Raw genomic sequence first — 24,932 nt, 5'->3', positions numbered from 1 at the left:
ATCTATAACCCAAAGAGTCCTTGCCGGCCACCAACCCTGCTGGCACCTTAATCATGGACTTCCATCTCCCAGAACTGTGACAAAATAACGTTTCTGATGTTTAAGGCACCCAGTCTTTTGTTACGGCAGTCTGAGCTGACAAAGGTGCCAATCCACACAGATGGCTGCTTTTCATCCCTGAACCCTCAGCAGCCTGAGTGTAGAAGCGTAGAGAGCACACAGTGCAGATCTGTAGTCTAGGCTACGCTAGGCAGGCACGTAAGAAGGACTAAGGGCTCTTGGGAAAGGCAAGGAGCTTGAGGGAGACGGGGCTCTTCCCCACGCCTAGGGGCTTCCCCACATCACAGTGACTGCTTTTTCTTCACAGGGCTTTCATGGGCAAAAGGGAAAATGGACTCAAAAGCACCCCAGCCAGTTAAAGGTATCTGACAGTGTAACTCTGCGTGGTGTCACCTGTGCAAAACATGTGAACCACAGTCACTGCTGTGATATTGTAAAGGGACAGGTGACAAACAGAAGCCCAGCAGGGCTAGTCTGGATCAGGAGCCAGGAGATGAGGCTCTGTTTCAGACTCCGCTACTGTGTGACCATGGGCAAGATCCTTGCACTTCCTGGACTCTGTAATACTAGAACATTTAGCATAGATGTTTTCTAAGGTCTTTCCAGCTCTAACATTTTCAGATTCTGGGTAATATAAAAGCACTGAAACATCACTGAGTTCAAAACAAGTGAATGGCGGGGCAGCTGAGTCACTAGGCATCTTCTTGCTGGGGTTCCTGAGGTCTCTTCATTTCCTACAGACAACATTCATGTCTCTATATAACACTTCCTTTGGCAGTTTTAAAAAAGAGATACTATCAAAAAAAACTAAGAGGCAGCCCACGGAATGGGAGAATATATTTGCAAATGATGCTACAGATAAAAGACTGGTATCTAAGATCTACAAAGAACTTCTCAAACTCAATACGCGAGAAACAAATAAACAAATCATAAAATGGGCAGAAGATATGAACAGACACTTTTCCAATGAAGACAGACAAATGGCTAAAAGACACATGAAAAAATGTTCAAAATCATTAGCCATCAGGGAAATTCAAATCAAAACCACACTAAGATACCACCTTACGCCAGTTAGAATGGCAAAAATTGACAAGGCAAGAAACAACAATTGCTGGAGAGGATGTGGAGAAAGGGGATCCCTCCTACACTGTTGGTGAGAATGCAAGTTGGTACAGCCACTCTGGAAAACAATGTGGAGGTCCCTTACAAAGTTAAAAATTGAGCTACCCTATGACCCAGCCATTGCACTACTGGGTATTTACCCCAAAGATACAGACGTAGTGAAGAGAAGGGCCATATGCACCCTAATGTTCATAGCAGCAATGTCCACAATAGCTAAATCATGGAAAGAACCGAGATGCCCTTCAACAGATGACTGGATTAAGAAGTTGTGGTCCATATATACAATGGAATATTACTCAGCTATCAGAAAGAACGATTTCTCAACATTTGCTGCAACATGGACGGCACTGGAGGAGATAGTGCTAAGTGAAATAAGTCAAGCAGAGAAAGACAATTATCATATGATTTCTCTCATCTATGGAACATAAGAACTAGGAAGATCGGTAGGAGAAGAAAGGGATAAAGAAAGGGGGGGTAATCAGAAGGGGGAATGAAGCTTGAGAGACTATGGACTCTGAGAAACAAATTGAAGGCTTCAGACGGGAGGGGGTGGGGGAATGGGATAGACTGGTGATGGGTAGTAAGGAGGGCACGTATTGCATGGTGCAGTGGGTGTTATACACAACTAATGAATCATTGAACTTTACATCAGAAACCAGGGATGTACTGTATGGTGACTAACATAATATAATAAAAAAAAATTAAAAAAAAAAAAAAGAGATGCCATGCCCAGAATGGAGTCACCTATGCTAAGCCCCACATCAGCAAACCCAGACTTAATACCTAATGTAGTTGTAGCTTCAGCCTCTCCCAGGAATGTAACCTTTAAGCAATCAATCTGGAATCACCTAGTCAGCAGTGGTGAGGTCATCTTCCCTACAGACTCCGCCATTCCGCAAGGAAGGTGTCCTTGCCTGAACAATCCACTCTTTGCTGGAATAACTTTCTTGCGCTGCCTCCTTCTGCCTATAGACGTTTTTATTTTGTACAGCTCCTCAGACTCCTTTCTATCTGCTGGATGGCAGGACACCTATTCAGGAATCACTGAATAAAGCCAATTAGATCTGCAAATTCACTCAACTGAATTTTGTTTTTTAACAGTATTAAGAGGTGGTTTTGAAGAGACTTACGTCAAACCTTTTGGAAGGCTGACCTGAACTGTAGGTAGCGTTGTTTTGCGGCGTTTCAGAAAAGGCCAGGCTGGAAATTCTGGGAAAACCCCAGGAAATGCAGCAAGAGCCAGGAAGCCTTGTGAAGAGAGGCCTGCCTGCTCCGCAGTGTGCTTGTTTCGCTTCCTCTTCCCCTGGCTGCTGCCCTGTGCCTGCTCTTCCTTCCTCTGGGAAGCCCTCTGGCTGCCAGTGCAGCTCCTCACCGAGAGCTCCAGCAGCCAGGCAAACCCCTTCCCCGGCTGCTTCCTATTGAGCCAACAGGAGCAGCTTTCTGGGGCACAGCTGGAGACTCGAATCAAATCAAGAGCCTCTCTGCCTTGCGGGCACTTCGTTTGTGCTCTCCCTTATCAGAAGAAACCTTGCAGGGGTCTAATTCAGCAGCAAGTGGATTGATCCCAAAGGCCTCCATCTGCCCTCTCCGGTGCAGGGAAGGAGCAGCCCAGCGGGTACCGTATGCTCACAGGCTGCCCATGTGCATATTACCCCGAACCAGAATCCTTAGAGGTTTTCCCGTCTCTCTCCCCACCTTCTGACTGCAAATCTGAAAAGGGCCTAACATTGGCTCAGGCTGGGTGAGAAATGAGTCCTTGGGGAAGACTGGGACTTACCAGCCCCACTACCACTTCTGACCACCAGACTGCAGTGTCATGGTGACCAGGTGCTCAGGGAAGGACACACCGCAAGTTAGGGAGTCCAGTGAAAATGCATGGCTCCTTTTTCAAAAACTTAATTTCAAGGCCACAGCAGCAAAGCATTAAGCCAGACGTAGGGCCTGTGCAACAGCACAGGTCCCATGGGCTTGAAACTATCCTAGGCTCAGGGCCTCGAGGATCTGGAGACCCAGAAGCCAGCCCTCCCGTCAGACGGGCGCTGACAGCGCTCAGGATGCCAGGAGTCCCTTTGCTATCTCTCACCTGCTTGCCTGTTTTTCCCCCCAGTGTCCTCCTGCCTCTACTACGCACAATACCTAGAGAAAATTATATTTTCAGAGAAAGCCCCTAGGGTGCATTTTTTGCAAAAGGTGTATGGTTTCACCATTGTTAGGAAATTTCTCCTGGGAAGTGGGAGAGCCCCTTCGGGAAACAAACACAGAAAATCCAAGCTCGGCAAATTTAACTTTAGCTAAGCCCTCTCATTTGCTTCTAAAATAACCCAGCAACCCTTCATTTTTATATTCAAAGCAGCCAGCATGTTCCAAACTATGTACAGACACCTGAGAACGAAGAGTGGCCCAGAGTGGCTCCTAAGGTCCTGGCCAATGTTAAAAATTCTCTAAGAGCAACAGGGTGGGTCTGGGAAAAGTCTGACTTGCTGGGAGACCCTAGGACCCATTCCTGCCCTTCAGGTTTCCCNACAAAAGGAGAGCATCGAACTGCTGTGTCTCCCGTGCCCCATCCGGCTCTAACACCCATTCACCTTCAGAAGGTTTGTAAGACAGACCAGGCTAATGAGAAATTAACAGGGGAACAAAGGCATCCAATCTTCTTGACAAGCTAAGTAGGAGTGGGTAGGGGCCCACTCCTCTGAATCAAGGACTAGCATATCCTACATGCCCTTGCTGAAAAGAGAACAGCTAATATCTGCAAAGCTCCCAGCTAAATGCTGCTAAATTCCCTCACACACTCAGCCTGTCACTGCATGCAGAATGCTTTCTTCCCAGCCTCTTGCCTGGTGAGAGCTGGCTGATAATGGGCAGTGCAGTCCAAGCCCACCGCCTACTGACTGTGACCTTGGGCCAGTCCCTAAACCCTGTGGATCTCCTGATTCCCAAGTGTAAAGAGAGGAGATTGAATGGGCCATTAAGGAGTAATTCAGTCCCTTAACAATGTTTGACTCTCCGGGTTCCAAGCAAATGTCACATATGACGTTGTCTAGCAGTGACATATTTCTGTGCCCCAAATATTTTTCTAAGGAAGCAATGTCTGAGGAGAAAAAGAGCTCGGGGGGCCGATGTGAACTTCTGGTCTCTAACCTCTGTGCTGCCTCACTGGAGGTACCCATGGAAACTCGGGGGATTATGCAAAAGCCTTCTTAGCTACTCAACAGTCCCGGCACCTACCCTTCTCTTTGGTAATCTTCATCCAGATTTGACAGGAGCTGCGAGCCCGCAGTGGAGAGGTCAACCGCAGCCAGGGGCAGGTCCCGATAGGCAAAGTTCACCAGCTGCACAGGAGCAATGCTCTTGGTTTCTTCGTCTACTTGTTGGGAGATGATCTCAACTTCAGAAATTCCTCCTTCTATGGCAGGCCTGAGTTGGGGAGAAAGGCAACAGGGCAATCAACCCTCAAGATCAAAGTAATTTTTCTACTCCCCAAGGGAAGGAAGAAGAATGCATCGGAATCTATCCTGTGCTGGTGGCGAGCAGGGGAAGCTTGAGGTTGCCAATCTTCCACTGGCCTCCACTGGCCACCCAAGGGACTGGACTGAAGTCCCTGTCTCCTCCACCAGTTGGGGAACAGTGGAAGAAGGGAAGGAGGAATTGCTCAGATCTGAATATAAGAGCTAGGGAGGCAGGATCCTTATCAAGGGGGCTAAACACCCAGATGGAAATTCTGCCCACCAGCAAAACCTGGGCTTAGACTTTTAGGATTTTTGGTCCCTAGACTTTATGTTGGAGTAATATATTCTTTTTTTTTTTTTAAGATTTATTTATTTATTTATTTGAGAGAGAGAGAGAGAGAGAGAGATCAGGGGGAGGGGCAGAGGGAGAGAGAGGGGAAGCCAACTCCCTGCTGAGCAGGAGCCCAATTCAGGGCTCCATCTCAGGACCCTGAGATCATGACCTGAGCCAAAACCCAAGAGTCAAATGCTTAACTGACTGAGCCAGCCAGGCGCCCCAGAGAAATATACTCTTTTATTTTTTTATTTTTTTTTTTTTAAAGATTTTATTTATTTATTCGACAGAGATAGAGACAGCCAGCGAGAGAGGGAACACAGCAGGGGAGTGGGAGAGGAAGAAGCAGGCTCATAGCGGAGGAGCCTGATGTGGGGCTCGATCCCATAACGCCAGGATCACGCCCTGAGCCGAAGGCAGACGCTTAACCGCTGTGCCACCCAGGCGCCCCAGAGTAATATACTCTTTTAAATGGTCTCCTGGGTTTCTCTGTAAAGGCCCTTCAAAATGTTTGTACCATCTGTACCACATAGAGAAGAGAGGTTTCTGTTCACAACTGTATGTACTGCTGGTGGTTGGGGAACCGACCTGGAGAGACCACGTGGGCCTTGGACAGTGAGGACAGCAGGGGCCAGCTGTCCCTGGCTGCCACTCCCTTCCTACTTGAACTGGGCATACTACATCGCCCCCTTTAAGGCTGAGAGTAGGAAACCGAGGCCATTTGATCAAACTTCTGTGGAGCTACTGGTCTCCTATGTCACTGGAGAGCGTATGCAGGGCACTGCGAATACCTGACAACTACTCTGGCAATCCAGGGCTTCTGAGCTGGAGGCAGTATCACCCCCAACCTACCAGCAGGTATGCGGCAATCTGGCTGCTACAATGACCACAGGAGGTCACTACTGATATAAGTGGAAGTGGGGTATTAAACATCCTGCAGCATGTCTGATAACGAAGTGTCCCATCCAAACACCAACAGAGACCCTGTGGGGAGATGCTGGGCTAGATCACTTTGCTTTGACTTCCTGGGGTGCCATCTTTGGTCTCACCAACACATCCCTGACCCTCTCTTAAACTGTAGAATCTGAGGGGCCGGGTCTTATGCTTCTGGCCAAATAATGAAGGTCAGAAAGAAAAATGGTGTGAATGGAGAGGAGTAGAAATTAAATATTTGGGGGAACACAAGAGGCCAGTTTTAATACTGGGGTGGCAGTCAGTCTTGGCAGCTGTTCTTGGGCTCTGGTGCCAACTCCAATGCTGACCTCCCTTGGGCTTCTCTGGAGCCTTAGTTTCTTCAGCTGAAACAAAAAGAGGTGAAACGGAGGCTCCCTAAGGGCCCCTGATTCTCATCCTATCATCTGATATGGAGAAGAGACACGGAGCATAGGGGAGGAGCTCTGCAGGGACAAGTCCCTACCCTTGGTGGGAGCTCTAAGTTCCAAACTTTTCTTTTCCAACCATCACTGAAATCTAACCAGTCATACAGTGGCAGTTATACAGGAAGGTTCGAGCTGAATCTGCCCACTGCTCTCCTGCTTGAATCATCCAGATAATTGAGGAAAAAGTGGGATTTTTATTTGGACGTCACAGGTTGGCAGCCTAAACTACCTGGATTTACCAAGTAATTTCCAGTGCCCCAATTCTCTTTGGTAGGCCTCATTTAAACCTTTGCTTTTTGCTACCTGTCAAGCACAGATAATAGTACTCATCATTGTGTGACATTTACAAAATGACTCAAGATCTTCAGACAGACAGTCATAGGATGTGAGGCTTCTGTGTTTCTCAACAATTGAAATAAAAGTGTGGGTGTTTAGTGGGGAATCCTGGCTCCTCCAGGTGTTTCCAAAAAAGTTGATGCTGGGTTGAATTTGTTCTCTTTTCTTTGGGGCTACTAATGGAAGCTATGGGTGACTAAATTGAACACAGAGAACTTTCTGATCCATGGGATGTTCAGAGGGCTGGAGTGAACTTCTGAGACTAACAGGATGTGGCTCTGAGCAGCAGGGGACAGGCTACTTCTGCCTTCTTGACTTTCTTGCTCTCTGTTTCCCCCCTGCCAGTGGTCACAGCAGCCCAGCACCATCTCTGGTCATGTGGTCATCTCAACAGGAGGAAACAAGGTCTCCCTTGGTGGGAGTGAAGGTCCCACAGTTCATAGCCTGGGTGTTGAGACGAGCCTCTGATCTCAGATACAAAGAACGCTATGATGGACAATGTGTATTAAGGGCCCCATTCTTCACCCTCTCCTCTTACCATGGGACCCTACAGAGCTCCTCCCATCGGAAGGAAGAAAGAGTATGATTCTCCACCCCTGATTCTGGGCTCAGTTTTATGATTTGTTTTGGTCAAGGGGATGTTAGCAGATGTGACACAGGCAGAGGCATGAAAAGAAGCTTCAATTTCTCTTGTACCTCTGGTACTGCCATTGGAAGGTGACCAGCCCAGCCTAAGCGAGGATGAGAGGCACACTGAGCGGAGTCCAGTTTCATGGAGATCAGTTGACAGCAAGCCAAGCCCTGTTATCTAAGAGTGATCCCAGATTAGCAGCTATCTAGCTGGCTACCCCAGCTAGGAGGGGTAAATACTGATCACTGTATTCTACTCAGGTGTCATGGTTGGTTGGTACACAGCATTACTGTGGGCAAGAGATCAAGGGTTCCTGCTCCAGACGGCAGCAGCCAGCCCCATAGCTAGGCAGGCTGGGGCAGTGTGGTGGGACAGAAAGAATGCTGTTCTCATCTTGGTATGTTTGCCAGTGAGTTGCAAAACACAAAATAAGTGACCACTTTGCTGGTGTCTGGTAAGATGAAGTGGTGGTCTACGTGGCATCTACGGTTTGGGGAACCGAAAGCACTTCTTCCTTAAGAGTTCTGCCCTTAGTTTCATAAAGCCTGCTTTTAGAAACTCTCTCATGATTTCTAAACTTCCTTGCAATTCCCATTTTGTTAATTCACCTTCGGCATGTCCTAGTCTTGTCTTGAGGTTTGCTTTTGAAGTTTTCCCCATTTTCCGTTGCCTCCTGTTAAAGGAAGTGTGTATCGTGGTTGCCTGAATCAGAAGAGCCTTGTCTTATGGAAGATATATAGCAACAGTTTTGGACTGTAGAATTCCTCTGCTTTTTTAAACCAAAAAAATGAGATGATGTTAGTGGAGCAACTCAGAGAAAGGGCAGATTTTAACATGTCATTTCAATGTCAGGCTCAAGGACAAAATTGCTTGGAGCTCCTCCATGCTCATGGGGCTGAGGAAGGAGCTCTTGGTTGCACCCACAGTTCTGAGGTACCAACTCAGCACCCACAGAGAGGAGACCCCGGGTTACTTACTGTGGACTGGTCATGTTGAAAGCTGCGACCAGAGCCATGGGTTTTCTCGGTGTCTACTGGGGCTCCGCCGTCTGGAAGCCTGCCATCAGCATGTCTAAGTGTGAGTTCTTAGAAGACACACAAAATGGTACCTTGAAAACAAACAATTGAATGGTAGGAATTTATTACACTCAGATGTCAAACCAAAGTCCTCCTAAACTCATCTAAAAATGGAAGTCCTTAGAACTTTCTTCGATACACCACTTTCTTCAAAGTTAGGTTTGAACAAAGTATATGTTGAACAGATTCTTACAATTACAGAATTGTGATTGAGGCAAAATTACTTTCCTTTTTAGAGATGAATAAATATGTCCAGAGTGACAAAATGACTTTTCTGTGTCACACAGAGATGACAGAAGAAGCCCGATTGGACCCCGGGTTTTCTGAATTTTCATCCATAGTTCTTTCCACTTTTCCAGCATGCCTAAGCACGCCAGGGTAATTTTATACTCCAGCTTTAGGAATCTCAAAAATCTCAAGTGTTGTTCCACAATGAGAGAGGCAGTGCATCCTGGAGCCAGACTGCCTGGGGTCAGAGCCTGGCTCCCACTTAATAGCCTTGTCACCTTGGGAAATTACTTAACCCCTTTGTCCCTACTTTCTCCACCTACAAGATAAGAATGATAACTAAACTAACTAACTGAGTTAATACATGTGAAACACTTAGAATAGTGCCTTGCGTGTAGTGCTGGCTTTTATTATCACAAGTATTATTTTATAAATTTAAATTGCACCGTCTGTTGAATCTGAGCACATTCCAAGGCATGTGGATGGCTGAGTGTAAGATTTCCTCTTAAAATCTGGACTAGGTAAACAGAGTACACTTTTCTACAAACCAGTGCCATGGTACCACCTGGAAGTCTTCTAAGAGGCAGCAACAACCTGGCAGAAAGTACACAAAGAGACAGAGCTGGGTTCTGGGTGATTTTGTTCACGTTACAAAGGAGGCTGCTCCAAGGGGGATATCCTTGTGGAGACTGCACTGTTGCAAACTGTCTTTCCTGCAAGAGATCACCATGAGAGAAGCCCCCTCTCCCAATCCCAAGCTCAGCAAGCAGAAGCACTTGAACTGGAGAGACAAAGAGTGGTGACATAATGTAAAAGGCACAGGCACTCCCAGGGAAGAAGCATAGGGAGATGGGTGGTAAATCTGCAAACTGGGGAAGCTCCCTGAAGTTCTGTGTAATTAAGAAATGACAGCTGAAGTAAAAGGTACTTGAGGAAATCTTGGGAGAGTCTTACAGCAACTGGAAGAGAGATGGAGAACTTTCTAAAATTAGAAGGGCTTTCATATATAAGGGCACTGTTTCCACACCGGCTGTATGTGGGGCAGAACAAGCACGGGACAAGAGCAGGGAGAATCTGGACACGTGTTTTGTAACCACACCCTACTGAGGGTTTCCGCTTACCTTAGTACACCTTAGTAAGAAGGTTTGAAATATTAGAATCGAAACTCTCCTTTACAGTATTTGGAATTGGGTATTAATTGTACACTAAGCTTTATATGGGTCTCCATTCCATTACAGAGACATGGTCGGTCTCAATCTTTTCTGTTCTCTTTATAAAGCCTCAATGAACTATAAGAAACAAACTGAGGGCTTCAGAGGGGAGGGGGGTGGGGGAATGGGATAGACTGGTGATGGGTAGTAAGGACGGCACGTATAGCATGGTGCAGTGGGTGTTATACGCAACTAATGAATCATTGAGCTTTACATCAGAAACCAGGGATGTACTGTATGGTGACTAACATAATAAAAAAACATTAAAAAAAATAAAGCCTCAATGAAGTCAGGCTCAGGGTACACACAAACGGGAGACCATGTGAGCAATGCCCCCTTCCAAAGTGGTGTTTTAACAAGCTATACTCCCAAGTGAGCACATTATACGCTGCACAAAGTATCAGCCCTGTGAAGGATATGACAGGAAGGAAGATCTTTGCGTTCATGGACCTTCCAGTCTGGTTGGGCTGTCAAGTTTGAAACATACAAAACTCAAAAATTTCGTTAGTTAGTTGTGTAACTATAAGTTGTGAAGAATAAGTAAAAATTGGGAGATCTGTAAGTAATAAACATGAACTACTGCACTAATATAGTATGGCCAGTATAAAACAAAAACAGAAATGAAAATGAGTTTCAAAGATTCTTTGACTATTTGGGAAGGAAAATTTCAAATATATAGAATTACAGACAATTGCAAAATGAATCTAGTTATCCGTCACCCAACTTCAACAGTTATCAACTCATGGATAGTCTTATGTTGTCTATATCCCCCCACCCCTCATGATTATGTCATTTCATTCATCTGTAAAAGTCTCAATATGTAGCTTAAAGGATAAGGATTCCCTTTAGAAGCTATAGCAACAAAACTATCACTGCTCCTAAGTCAGCAATATTTTCTTAACATTATCAAATATCCAGGCATTGTTCACATTTCCCCATTTTTCCTGTAATTTTTTTTAAGGTTTTTTTGAATCAGGAGCCAAATGAGGACCACACGTTATGATTGGTTACTATGACTCTTAAGTCTCAATGAATCAGTAGGTTTCCCCCTCTATTCTATTTTTCCCATGCAATTTATTGGGAAAGCTGGGTCACTGGTCCCAGAAAGTTTCCCAGTCTGTATTATGGTAACAATATTCCTTTCATGTCATGTTTCTGTCCTCTACCTTTCCTGCAAATTTTTGTTAATTTATAGACTTTAATCAGATTCAGGTTCAATTTTTTTTTTTGCGAGACTATATAGGCAGTGTTGTGACTTTCATCAGGAGATACACATCTTCTTGTTCTTCTTTTTGTAATATTAAAAGCCGTTGGTGATCACTTCCTAGGTTCATAAATTCATTAGGATTTGCAAAAGGGGCATATTATGATTTTATCATGTCTTTTCCATTTATCGGCTTCTATGAAGACAAACTCCCCCTCATCAACTATTTGATTACCCTAAGAAACAGTTCACGTAGAAAAGAATAAATGCTTAACTTTTCCTTTTATTTACTGATTTTCAAAATTTAATTAGTTGGTATCTTGTTATCTTCCAAACTCGATCAGTGAGGTGTTTTTTAAAAAATTTTCCACAGCATCATGGAATTAGTTCACTCAGCATGAGCTGAATGAAGGAACAGATTCCCTGGTAAGCAGGATGATAGTTTCCTGAAAAGGAGATATGGGAGTGAGTAAGAAATGATTGGCATCTCCAGTAAAAGGCAAAGATGAGGTAGGAGAAGAGGGTAAATCATATTTGGACGGACAGTGAATAGGCTGCTTCAGTTAGTGGTTTTGATCCTTAACAAGCAGCACATTTTAGAAAGCAAGCTCCCTGAAGATGATGTTATTTAAAAACAATATTCTCCAAATAAAACAATCCTCAAAGCACAAGCTTAGCACGAAGCAGGTGTAGTCTAGCACTCTATAAATGAATATTTGAAGTGCAAACCTGCTGTCTCATAAACCTGGTAAAAGCAGAAGAGAAAACCTGTTTTGGATTTACAGGGCCTGGCTCTGGTGGGTAGTGAAGCTGCTTTTTTGACTTTAGTAAAATCCACTTGTTGCTCATTAGCCTTTGTAATTACCAATATCATTTGCTTTTTCCAGCCAGATCTGCAAAATTCAGGCTGGCATCCTAGGAATTTTAAAGCTGAGAAAGGCTTCTAAGATCAAGTTGTCAGTTCCCTCACTTGTCAGGTGAAAAAAGTCTGTAATACAGTTTCACCTGTTCTCAGAGGCACCCACGTCAGTTCCTCATCCCTCACTTGTGTAACGGCCTCTCGGCATACATGACCTTCTTTTTTCGCATCCCACTGGTTTCCAATCCTGGTTTACTCAGAATCACCTAGGGGTCTTTTGGGATGTATAAATTCATAGGCTATACTGCAGAACTGCTCAATCAGAATTATGCAGGTGGAGTTTGAGAATCTTTAAGTTCCCCAGGTGTCTGATATGCAACTACTCCATTTGACTCTCTATTATATCAATGGTCCTCAAACTTTCCATGGCACCAGAATCACCTGGAAAACTACTGGACACATCCGCAAGCTTTCTAACTTAGTATGTTTGGGGTGGGAGCCTGAGATTCATATTCTGAACAAATTCCCAGGGGATGCTGGTTTGCTGATCCACAGACCACATTCTCTTCTTCTGAATCAGAAACTACTTGAGGTAAAGATGGCCTTTCAATCCCTATTTTGCAGACGGAGTTGACTGGTTACAAAGCTACTGTGGTGGAGTTGTCAGCAGAATCTACCCCGGCCAGGCTGAAGAAGGCCAGGTTTATCAGCTGGGAATACTTTCATTTGCAAGTAACAGAATATCTGACTACCAGTGACTCAGGCAGTGAAGACTTTTAGTTATCTTACCTAGCAAGAAGCCGGGAGGCCATGGCTCTGAGATATCACCAAGGACTCCAACCCTTTCCATCCTTCCCCAATGCTCCGTGTGATGCATTACTCACACTTACTGCCCTGTGGTTGCAGAATGGCTGCTGCAGCTCCAGCTTGCATGCCAGCTCCCAAACAAGAAGAGCGAACCAAAGGCTTTCTCCTCACAAAGTTCTGATCTTTTATTCTGCAGTAATTATCTTTCCAAGCCCTTTAGCCAACATCTCCTGATATCTCCTTGGGCAGAGCTGGGTCACATGGTCACATGGCTGTGAAGAATCCTGGGACAATGGGCAGCTGGCCAAAGGAGAAAGGAGTGATAGGAGAGCCTAGTCTAGTCATAATTCATCCCTTGGGGTTGGGCATATTGTTTCCATGAACAAATCTCCATTCTCTCAGCAAGAAGTGGGAAGGAGCCATTGGAGGCATAACTAATTGTCTGCGAGGCCAGGTTTGGACACTTCTGATATGGTTCTGAAGCTCAGCTGAATATGTTCCCTGGGTCTCCAAATAAGACTGACCAAATATTGATAAGTAGCTGGCAGGAAATATAAAGGATGCGCTCTCACAAAATCTCAGGGTTCTTTCATTTAGAAGTATTGCATGCTTGAGGTTCAATTTTGACATCGTCAAGCTTGCTGTTCTTTGCGAGAAGCCGCTGAGCACTGGCACCTTTCATCGACATCAGGTTCCACACCCGCAGGAGGAGAAGTTGTGTTTCTTGCGCTGAATGAGGTCATCCTTGTTGTTACCTTGACCCATCAATACCTTGCTCCATTAACAAGGAACTAAAATGAAGACAATCAATCATGTACCAAGCATTCTCCCACTGTATCTCCAGTCTATTGCAAAATTCTTAGCTACCAAATGAGTGGGCAGGGAGCCCATTGTGGCTCTCTTTTCTAGGTGTAGTACAGTGTCCTATGGATGACTCTAACTTTCTACTGTGTTTGCTTCTTTTCACTTAGATAGTCATGAGCCCAATTATTATCATTCTCATCAAGTATGGTAAACACACAGCAAGATCACACAAAACTAGATCCCATCATCCCAAATTATTTGGGTATTCCAAGAAGAAAATCAAGAGGACCATTATCATAATCTTTTCATTCCCTTCAATATTTTTTTCCTAACAAACATTCCCTAAATTGAACATACCATGTCTCTGCTGGATGAAGGATCCACTCACTGCCTCCTTACCCCTAGCTGGCCTGGATAGAAAAGAATGCCACCTAGCAGGCACTCCTCAACCCCAGCCTGCTGTCATTTTCCCTCTGGAATTCTGTAGAGCTTCTGCAAAACTCTATTATCTATGATTTTGGGAAGTACCAACAATGAGCTGGGGCAGTTGGTACTTCCCCGTACCAACATGTGGGAGGGCTGCCCTGTAACTCCTTACCTTCCCCACCTTCCCAGATCAAGCAAATCTTAAGTATATATGCCACACTGCAAATCCCCAAAGCAATAGTTTGCTTTATGTGATATTAACTAAAATATGTTAAGAACCCAGATATAATTAATTTTGCTGCTGAATTCTACATGACACCAGGTAAGTGACCATTCTTAGGTAAATGGAGGGAAAAAGTCCTCTTTCTTCAATACTTTTATGCTGTAAAAGTGACCCCCATTCTTTACCCTCCCTATATCAATGCCCCCTTTGTTACAGACTGAAGGTTTTTGTCCCACCTCAAGAGTCCTATGCTGAAATCCTAACCCCTATGTGAGGGTATTAAATGTAGGTCTTCGGATAGATTGTGGGGGTGGAGCCCTCATGAATTGGATTAGTAGACTCATAGGAAGGATACTTGGCCATGTGAGGATTCAGCAAGAATACAGTTGTCTGCAAACTAGGAAAAGAGCTCTCACCAGATACCAGATCTGCCATCACCTTGATATTGGACTACCCAGCCTCCAGAACTGAGAGAAATAAATGCTTGTTGTTGAAGTCACCCAGTCTGTGGTATTTTGTTACAGCAGCCTGAATGGACCAAAATAGTCTCAGAACTTTTCATTGCCCTTTTATCCTGTCTCTGGGTTTGGCTATGTGACTGGCTTTGTCCAAGTGGATTGGAGGCTGTGATGGTTAATTTTACGTGTCAACTTGACACATAAAAGGATATTTAAACATTATTTCTGGGTATGTCTGTGAAGGTGTTTTGTTTTAAGATTTTGTTTATTTGAGAGAGAAAAAGAGAGAGTGTGTGAGCATGAGCTGGGGGAGGGGCACAGAGAGAGGGAAAGGGAAAGAATCTCCAGGCGACTCCATGTCCAGCATGGAACCCAATGCGGGTCTCAAGCCCATGACCCCAAGACCCCAACCTGAGAAGAAACCAAGAGATGGATGCTCAACCAACTGAGCCACCCAGGCACCGCTGTGAAGGTGTTTTTGGATGAGATTAACATTTAAATTGGTAGACTGAGTACAGTAGGTTGCCCTCCCCAATATGGGTGGCCTTGTCCAATCTGCTGAAGGCCTGAATAGAAGAATACAAGGTTGAGAAGGAAAAAATTCTTTCTCTGCCTCACTGTCTTTGAGCTGGGACATCAGTCTTTTGCTCTCAGACTTAGACTCAAACTTATACCACTGGCTCTCCTGGCTAGACTTTTCAGCTTCCATAATCACATGAGTCAATTCCTTATAATAAATCACTTTATTGACATCTATATATATCTATATCTATCTTATTGATTGTTTCTCTGTAGTACCCTAATATATCAGCAAACATGAAGTGCAGTCACGCGATTGGGCTGGCCCTCTTTCTTGCATGTCACCATGACAACATACATACCCAGGCTGGCCTGCTGCAGGATGTCCAGTTGCCCCAGTCAAGGTCAGCCAACAGCCAGCTGCCCCCCAAAGTGAGCTCAGTCAAGACCAGAAGAACCACCCGGCTGTGCCCAGCCTAAATCACCAACCCAGACTCATGAGCTAAATACAGTTTTTTGTTTTTTTTAAATTCATTATTCAGTTCTTCATTAGCATTTTCCATGTTCTAGGAACAATACTAAACATTGACATTATCATGATAAATGAGACATGGTCACAACATTCAAGAAACCTGTGGGCTAGTGATAGAGACAGAGGCATAGATAGAAATTAAAATTCAGGGGTGCCTGGGTGGCTCAGTTGTTGAGCATCTGCCTTTGGCTCAGGGGATGATCCCTGAGAATCCTACTTTCTTCCTTGTGCCATAAACCCTAACCATCCAAAGTAAACCAATCAAATAACCAGTTTCTGGGTTCTCTCAGGTGCCCACCCTCGCCTACCGCCAGGACTTACAAGCTGGCAAAGAGAATGGGTAAAAACATGGCGAGCTTATCTAAGCTGTATCTGAGCTGTATCTAAACTAGATACAATTACTGACCAACTAGATATCTTATCAAAGGAGAAGAACTTAAGGAAGAGTCACCCTCTTTTTCACAACTTTAGTGTACCAATATACAGGGTAGTGCCCAAAACATTACCAGAAACTGTCAGAAGGTGGCACCAGAATTTCCTCAAGTTGTCCCCTCCACTGTTGTGCTCTCCTGTCCTCACTCCCAGGGAAGTCAGGTCTCCTTTCATAGATCACATGTCTTTGCATGATGACAATGGTCAAAATGTTGGCCAATGTCCCATCTGAACACCAATGGCACCACTGGCTCATTGGCACAAAGCTGGGGCTCTGGTTTACATCAGGATTTTAGGAAAAGTGCCACTCACTAATACCTCTCTTTGGATAATCCAGGTCTTTCTGGAAGCTTCCCAACTGGAGCTATCACTCTATATGATGTTGCTATGCAATGGTGCTCTACAGACATCTCCTGGGATGCTGGAAAGACCTCACTTCCTTCTAAACAACACTGTTTATTTAAAAAGGGTAGAGACTGGAGCAAAAGGTAGAGACTGGAGCCAAGGTATCTACATGCCTTTATATCGGTCAGGATCCCTCAGATAACAGGCATTTATAGAGATCCCTGCAAGTTCAAAGCTTGGTGCTGGGCACTGGGATGCAACATGGTCTAAGGCCATCCCTGCTCTCAAGTTTCCAATCTCATCAGATTGAAGGTTCCAAAGCAGCAATATGTGAATGATGACTGAAGGGGACATGTGCTGAGCAGTACAGAGTGAAGGTGTGGCAAGAGGAAGGCAGTGTGGGCTGCACAACTGAAAAGGCAGTGGTTCTCCACATGGATGTTGTGACCTGGCCTTGCCCTGGACCACTTATCTGGTTAGTGGCAAGGGTAAGAAGACAACATCAGCTTTCCGGCCTCAAGGCCAATGGTGCCCATGAGAGGCTCTACAGGCATCAGGCCTGAGAACCACATGCAAAACTTGTCTAAAATGCAGATTCCTGGGCTACTCTAGTGATCCGGATCTAGGAAACCAGGAACTGGAGTTTCCTTGCAGCCCAGGTGACTGATCACCTGAGAAAACCTGGCCTACCTAACTTACCCACTCCCTATTAGCTTTACTTTTATGTCCCTCCTTCAAGAACCACAATCAGGGTCTCTTTAATTACACAAACACCTCTGGGCCTCAGCTCACTCCAGTCCCCTCTTCTACCAACTGACTGCCATTCCCAGCTTGTCTACGCTTGGAAAATCCTCCATCATCTCTTGAAGCTCCAGGCCCTGAGTCCATTTCTCTGGCCACAACAGTCCTTTCTTACCTGCCCTCAACTCAGACAAACTAGATACTCTCAACAAGGTTTACATCCAGGCTCAGAAAACACAATAAAAGACTCCAAGACCCAAACTGGGCTCTTAACGCAGTACAGGCTGCATGGGACGGAGGTATGGAAACTGGGAAAATCCCTTAGTCAGAGCCCAGTTTTGCCACTGGGATGAGGTGATGGACCCATCTCAGGCACTGTCACAGTATTTCATTTGATCCTGGTAGGTGACAAAGTAGTACAGCATGTGAGAAATTTTTACTGTTACCACCACAGATCATTGTCTCTAAGAAGCCTGTAAATTGTTGCAAATTTGCTGAAGGGTAATTTGATAATATTTATCAAAATTATTTTAACATGTACTTTTTTGATGCAGCAATTGCACATTCAGGAGATAGATTTTTAAGGAAATAAGCTATTAGATACATACACACACACACACACACACACACACACACACACACATTTGTTGGATCATGGTTTTAATAGCACCATGCCTAGCACACAGCAGATGCTCCAAAAGTATTTGTTGATACAGGAATCAATAAAATCATAAATTGAAAGCTATATAAATGTCTATCAACAGGAGACTGGCTAAATAAATAAGGAACTTGTATATTATGGGATTGTTATATAGCTATTGAAAAGGATGAATGTCACCTAGAACCGAGGGTTGGGAGGGACTGACTGCAAAGGGATATGAGCGAACTCTCTGGAATAATGGAAACATTCTAAACCTTGATTTTGGTGATGGTTGCAGTGTCCATTTAAAATGAGTGCTTTTTATTGTTTGTAAACTATACATTCAGCAATATGGCTGATTTTTTTTAAAAAAATGGATGAACTATTGAAACTAATGAAAACTATTCTCATTAACACAGAAAGTCGTCTGCAATGTAACATTAAATAAAAAAGGTTATAAAATAACATAGGATGATCCCCATTTATGAAAAATACATAGAAAATATGTGTGCAACACAGCGTGGAATTGGACTTTCCTATTGTTCTAGAGTTGTGCAGGTGCCCTAAAGTTAAGGACAAACATGGTAAGTGCTCACATTTTCTAAAGAAAGATGCCAGACCATCTATTTGGAACTAACAGATGGTCAAGCTGGTCCAGTAACTACTACTCCCCACAGCCGGTAGGAGAGCAGGCTAGAAAAACTCATGCCAGACTCCCAGGCTGGCTGGGGCAGTGTGAGATGACCAGGTGAGGACAGAAGGCAGTGATGGGAGCAGTCTGTCCTTAGCCACCAGCTAAGCAAGGATGTGGCACCAAAGTTCTTAGTGAAAATTAAACTCAATAGTTTCAGCAGAGCATGGATTTTTAAAAGGATACTGAATGCTGGGTGGGCCGGAGAGCCAAGCATAGAAACTACATGGTCAGGATCACCAACCAGACCCTGGCGCTGCTCCGGCCAAAGTATCACTGATGCTGTGGCACCACACAAACATTCTCTCCTTCTCCCTTCCAAGTCCTGGGTCTCACACCTCCATCTCACTGGCAGAGATAGGTCAAACAGCTGCACCCTGGAGCCAAGGGAGGCTACTACCTTGGATGGTGGACTCAATTTGGGAATTTCTCTGAATCTGGAAAGGCCATTTAAAGGATGCAGGATGGTCACAGATATGGAAAGTACCCTCTGTTGTCACAGATTTCCTATGGGCATGTTGACCAGCCACCTAGAAGGCTTCCTCTTAGGCCAGAGGGTCCCAGGGACATAGTGCCAAAACAGCAACTAAGAGTAGCCCTAAGAAGTTAGGCAGCATGTCCCATGGAATGGTGCATGCAACACCCTCCTCCCTGGCCCTGCGAGGGGAGGGTTGTAAGCAGACAAAACACATGAGGTGGGCTCCTAAGGAACTTAGAGAAGCATCCCTGGAGGAGGCAGATTGAGCAGAGGAGTGGGCGTTGTCAGGGCAGGAGAAGAGCCAGTCCACGGGTCAGGCTGTGTTGACTGGATGAGAGACTGAGGTTTTGATTTAGATGGGATATTTCAACTTTGGAAAAATAAGCCTTTCCTAAATCCTGAGAATGATTAGGAAATCTAAGGCACCTTCAAACATTCACATCAGGTGATGGAAAAGGGTAGACAAAAGAGTATGTTGGATAAAGGCATAAGCTGATTGTTTCCTATCAACTTCCATTCATCTAGCTACATTCCTAATCACTACCACCTTATCCAGACACCATGTTCCTAGTGCATGGCACACAGACACACAGACACAAAGACACACACACACACCCCGACCTCTCTGCCTCTGCTTCTAGAATTTTCTCTGCTTGGAATACGGATTCCCCTCCTCCACAAGCCCCAGTCATGTCATGCCTGGCTCTCCCACCCAATCTTCTCTAAACCAGTGACATTGCTTCCACTTGAGGACAGTGGAGAGGAGATACCCTTTCTTCTCTCCCGCCCACTTCAACTGTACCTCTCTCAGGGCATGAATTACTCTTCTACTTCCTGTTACAGTGGTTTATGCTCATGTTCTATCTACTCTAGACCATCAGCTCCTTAAAGTTCAGGGTTCATAATCAACAAATTAAAAAAAAATCTCTCCGGCACATTTCTATGTGCCAGATGTAGTCGGTGGCTTTTCTAAGGACAAAAAAATAATGCAAAGCTCTTGGATGGCCTCACGAGTGTGCTTCCCACATTCAAAAAGTATTCCTCAATAATCCATCAAACTCGAGGACAGCTCTCAGCATGTCAATGCTGTGCTGAGGCAGCTTGTGGAGGTGTCGTCAGCAGTGAACATGCAAGGTCATTTTTGTGTCTAAGGAGAAACTTAGCTGAGCTGTTATCCAGCAACTCATCTTCCTTCAGAATTCAGTAGCACATTAAAAAAAATTAATAGACTTTATTTTTTTAGAGCAGTGTTAGGCTTACAGGAAAATTGAGTGGAAAGTACAGAGTGTTCCCACATGCCCCCTCCCAATAATTTCCACCATTATTAACGTGTTATGTTAGTGTGGTACCCTTGTTACAACTGACGAACCAATATTGATAGCTCATGAACTCTTCAGTTTACATTACGGTTCACTGTGTTTTACATTCTACAGATTTTGACAGATTCATAATGTCATGTGTCCACCACAGCAGTACCCTACAGAATAGTCTCACGGCCTCTCAACCCCCTCTGTTGCAGCCGTTCATTCCTCCCTCCATCCCCCTGAATATCTGACAACCACTGATCTTTTTACTGTGTCTATAGTTTTGCCTTTTCTAGAACGTCATATAGGCAGACTCATACAGCACGTCACCTTTTCAAATTGGCTCTTTCACTTAGTAATATGCATTTAAAGTTGTTCCATGTCTTTTTGTGGCTAGACAGCTTATGTCTTTAAATACTCCATTGTCTGGATGTACCATAGTTTGTTAATCCATTCACCTATTGGACATCTTGGTTTCTTCCAGTTTTGGGCAATTATGAATAAAACTGCTGTAAGCATTTGTGTGCAGGTTTTTGTGTGGACAACCCCTTTGGGTAAATACCTAGGAGTGTAACTGCTGGATCGTATGGTAAGAATATGTTCCGTTTTATGTGAAACTGCTGAACTGTTTTCCCAAGTAGCTGGACAATACCATGTTGCATTCCCACAAGCAAAGAGTGAGAATTCCTGTTGCTCTACATCCTCACCGGGGTTTGGTGCGGTCAGTGTTCTGGGATTATTCCATTCTAATAGGTGTGCAGTGGTATCTTGTTGTTGTTTTAATTTGCAATCCCTTAAGGACATACGATATGTAGCATCTTTTCATATGCTCATTTGACATCTGTATATCCTCTTCGGTGACGTAACTGAGCAGATATTTTGCCCATTTTTAACTGGTTTGTTTTCTTATTACTGAGTTTTAAGAGTTCTCTGTATAATCTGAACTCAAGTCCTTTACCAGATATGTGTTTTACACATATTTTTCTTCCAGTTTGTGGCTTGTTTTTTCATTACATATTGTTTTTTACCTTTGGGAAAATAAGCACCACAGCCTGGGCCATCTTTGACCTCCAGCATTTATTGGGCAGCTCTGTTTGGCGTCCAGGTCTATGGGCTTATGCTTGGCTGTGTGTGTGTGCTCAATTCACTGGCTTCAAAAGAAATACTGATTTTTAAGTCAAACAGAAAAACTTGCCATTGCCACTTCTGAAGTGTGCCGGGAAGTGCGTAATTATTGCTAAGCATGTGGAGTCTTTTAATATGTTTAATTATTACTGCTGCATCTTTTTTTGACCTTCATTTGTGCATTTATTCAACAAATGTTAGCGCCCTTGCAGGAATTTGGTGCTGGGCCTGGCTCCTTGCTTGCAAAGCAGCCTCACTGTCTCTGCCACATGACCTGGGCACCACATAATGAGATGAGGCCATAGCCTTCTCTCTCAATCCATGGACTGAGTTCAGAACAACTCAACATGACTCTCTGCCAACTCCCACACTACACCTTTCCCACTTCCATCCTGACCTCGCCCTTCAGGTCTGGTACCTGCTGAGGTCTTCTTGTACCAGCTTGGGGTCCACTGCACTACACCTCTGATCCCAGGAGCACCTGGTAAAAAGACCCTCCCAGTTGGCCCAGCCCCAGGTAAATATGCTTTCCACAGCATCTCTCAGGTGGGACTCAAAGGGCGACACACAGAACAATAAGACTTGCTTCCACCAGTCTAGTTGGAAGAGGATATTAACATGAAATAATCTGTGATAAGTGCCAAAGAATTCTGCAGATAGCAAATACAGTTGGTTAGTGTGGTTAATATTTAGGAGACTTATATTGTGATTTTAATTATAATCCCTCCCCCTTAGTTTCCTCACCTATAACAAGGGCTGACAGGGATGCATCAGATCCATTTTTTTTCAGAGTGTGGTCCCTGGACCAGTGGCGGCATCGGTATCACTTGAGAGCTTGTTAGAAATGCAGATTCTCATCTTGTCCCAGACCTAATAAATCAGAGATCTGTACCTCAAGATTCCCAGAAGATTCACAGGACATCACAGTTTGAAAAGTGTTGGGATGCATGACCTTTAAATTCCCTTTCAGTTCTAAGCTTCTACAATCTGTGTCATTTCTTTTGACCCTGTCAGGAGGGAGGCTGCGAGAGTTCCCTGGGAGGATGCTGACTGGCTGGGCCTGTAAGAGAGCCTGAGGGTGCCTCGGCAAGCAGGCTCCAGTGCCAGGCATCCAGGCAGGGTAGGCAGCCACCGGCTGCCAGTCAGCATGACCTCCAGGAGATTCGTGCTGCCCTCCTACCAGGGAAACAGCTCAAGTTGTCACGACGGAGCATGACCCAAGATGGAAGCTAGGGGTGGTGCCCACGTGAGGTGAGCTCTGCCCATTTATGCAGCTTCCCTTAGAGACCTGGCTCTCCATTGCTGAGTAGGCATGGCTGCTCTGCTCGCCCTCTGGGCTGCTGAATAGGGAGAGTAAAGGGACAGAAGGGAATTTGCAAGGAACATTTATGGCAAGTTCTGAGGCTGTAGACACAGTAGTGGGGGAGGGATAGTGTGAGCTAAAATCTCTCCCTGTGAATACAAAGAATGTTTCAGATATCAAATTCCTTTGGTTTCTTTGGGCTGATCACTTGCACAGCAGAAGGACATGGAACACGAGTTATGCAGTGGGAACTGGCAATGCAGATTCTACCCCTGACTTTCCTCTTTTTTTTTTTTTTCAGATTTTACTTATTTATTTTAGGAAGGGAGAGAGAGAGAGAGAGAGAGCGAGCACACGAGCATGAGTGGGAGGGGCAGCAGGAGAGGGAGAGAGTGAGTCTCAAGCAGACTCCACGCTCAGTGTGGATCCTGACTTGGGACTCGATCTCAGGACCCTGAGACTATGACCTGAGCTGAAACCAAGAGTTGGACACTTAATTGACTGCGCCACCGAGGTGGCTCCCCACACCCCCCGACTTCTCTCTTTTGAGGGATTTGAACAAGTCTCCTTCTCTTTCTGGACCTCAATGTTCACATCTGTAAGATGAGGGCAGATTTGCTCATTCAAATATCTCAGCTCCTAGGATGAGCCTGACACTGGGCTAAGTGCTGGGAACACAAGTGATATTTATGGAGTTGAGAGTTTGCAAACACTTTTAAAAAAACTTCCAGCTCAAATATTCTATTTTAAAGAAAGGATTTGGACTCAGACCTAGGTTCAAATTTGAGCTTTGCAACATACTAGCTAGGCACAAGCAACCTCTTAAATCTCGGTTTTTCTTATCTAGAAAAGGGGGTAACCGTTGCTCTCTCATAAGGTTGTGATGAGGATTAGACACGCTTCAGGAGGACTCAGTGCAGCACCTTACACATTCACCACGTGCCCTGCATGAGCTGCATCCTCTAGTGTGCGAGCCATCAGCCACATGTGCTAGCAAAAGGGACACAGGACGTTGAAGACCTACTACAAGTAAACTATTTTTTTATATTGGTTACTGGTTGAAATAATATTCTGGATATATTGATTAAATAAAATATATTAAAATTAATCTCACCAGCTTCTTTTTACTTTTTTTTAATGTGCTACTAGAAATTTTAAATCACATATGTGGCTTGTACTTTTCACAGCACTTGTTTTGAAGAAACAAAAGCATACTCTGCTGTCCTTGTTAGTTTACACTGTGGTTGGGAAAATAATATCCACACGTGAATTCATACCCAAGAGAGGTGCACCAGGGTGGAGAACCACAGGCCTACAAAGAAGTAGAAGAGAAGGGGAAATTAGATGGGTTGGGGTGGTTATGGAAACCTTTGAGAAGGAGGTGAATTATGAGTATGGCATGGGTAGGCAGAAGGCATTCTCAGTTGGATGCACCAGACTATGAACTTCTTTATGGAAGGATCTTAATTCTCCCATCATGCCTTGTATATGGCAGGTATCTGATGACTATTCATTGTTTGTAGGGGTTGGGGGGTAGCGGGGGAACACAGGAACAATATAAACATAGGGCAAATACAGAGGGCTTGTTTGTGAAGAGGCAGGTCCCACTGAACTGGGGGCTGTGCACCTGGGAACAACTAGGCAAGAGGTTGTCTAGACAGGGTGGAAGCTTAGCACAGGGTGGAAGAGTAGACAGTGAGGCCATCTTTGATCTTTCCTGAGTATCCAGGGCTCATGCTCCCAAGTACTATCCTTCCATAGCCTCAGCGTGACTGTCATAAGACCAGTCACTGATAAATATGCCAGAACTTGTATGTACAAGGGAGCACTCTCTGTAATGTATGTACCTTGGCAGGCCTAAACACTCATATTAGCACATCCACTTATCTTCCATCCTTTCAAACATTTCCTGAGCTCCTACCTGGTCCCATACTAGGTATGGGGGCAATAGAGATCACTGAGACACCATCCCTGCCATTTCCTTGAGCAGGGTTTGGCAAAATTTGGCAGGCCAAATCTAGCCCACTGACTATTTTTGTAAATAGAATTTTATTGGAACATAGCCATGCCTATTCTATTATGTATTATCTTGCTGCTTTTGTGCTACAATGGCAGACTGAATAGTGTGACAGAGACCGTATGGCCCAAAAAAGCCTAAAATATTTACTACCTGGTCCTTTACAGAAAATGTTTGCTGACCCCGGCCTTCAAGCAA

The 24,932-nt window shown here is 44.7% G+C and overlaps 1 protein-coding gene across 1 annotated transcript in view; it reads right to left on the bottom strand.

Moving 5' to 3' along the window:
• TMEM266 (transmembrane protein 266) overlaps window positions 1–24,932 on the bottom strand; it is a 137,078-nt gene that overhangs the window by 62,257 nt on the left and 49,889 nt on the right. The window contains exons 2-3 of the mRNA XM_040642938.1: window positions 8,289–8,419; window positions 4,411–4,599 (exon numbers count right to left, since the gene is read on the bottom strand). Coding sequence (XP_040498872.1) covers window positions 4,411–4,599; window positions 8,289–8,326 — 227 coding nt within the window. The 5' untranslated portion in view covers window positions 8,327–8,419. The remainder of the gene's footprint in view (window positions 1–4,410; window positions 4,600–8,288; window positions 8,420–24,932) is intronic.

Source organism: Ursus maritimus, unplaced genomic scaffold (assembly GCF_017311325.1).
Source record: "Ursus maritimus isolate PB19 unplaced genomic scaffold, ASM1731132v1 scaffold_27, whole genome shotgun sequence".
Taxonomy (NCBI): Eukaryota; Metazoa; Chordata; class Mammalia; order Carnivora; family Ursidae; genus Ursus; species Ursus maritimus.
Note: the sequence above shows the minus strand (reverse complement) of the source record. Positions and strands in the feature narration are given on the sequence as shown.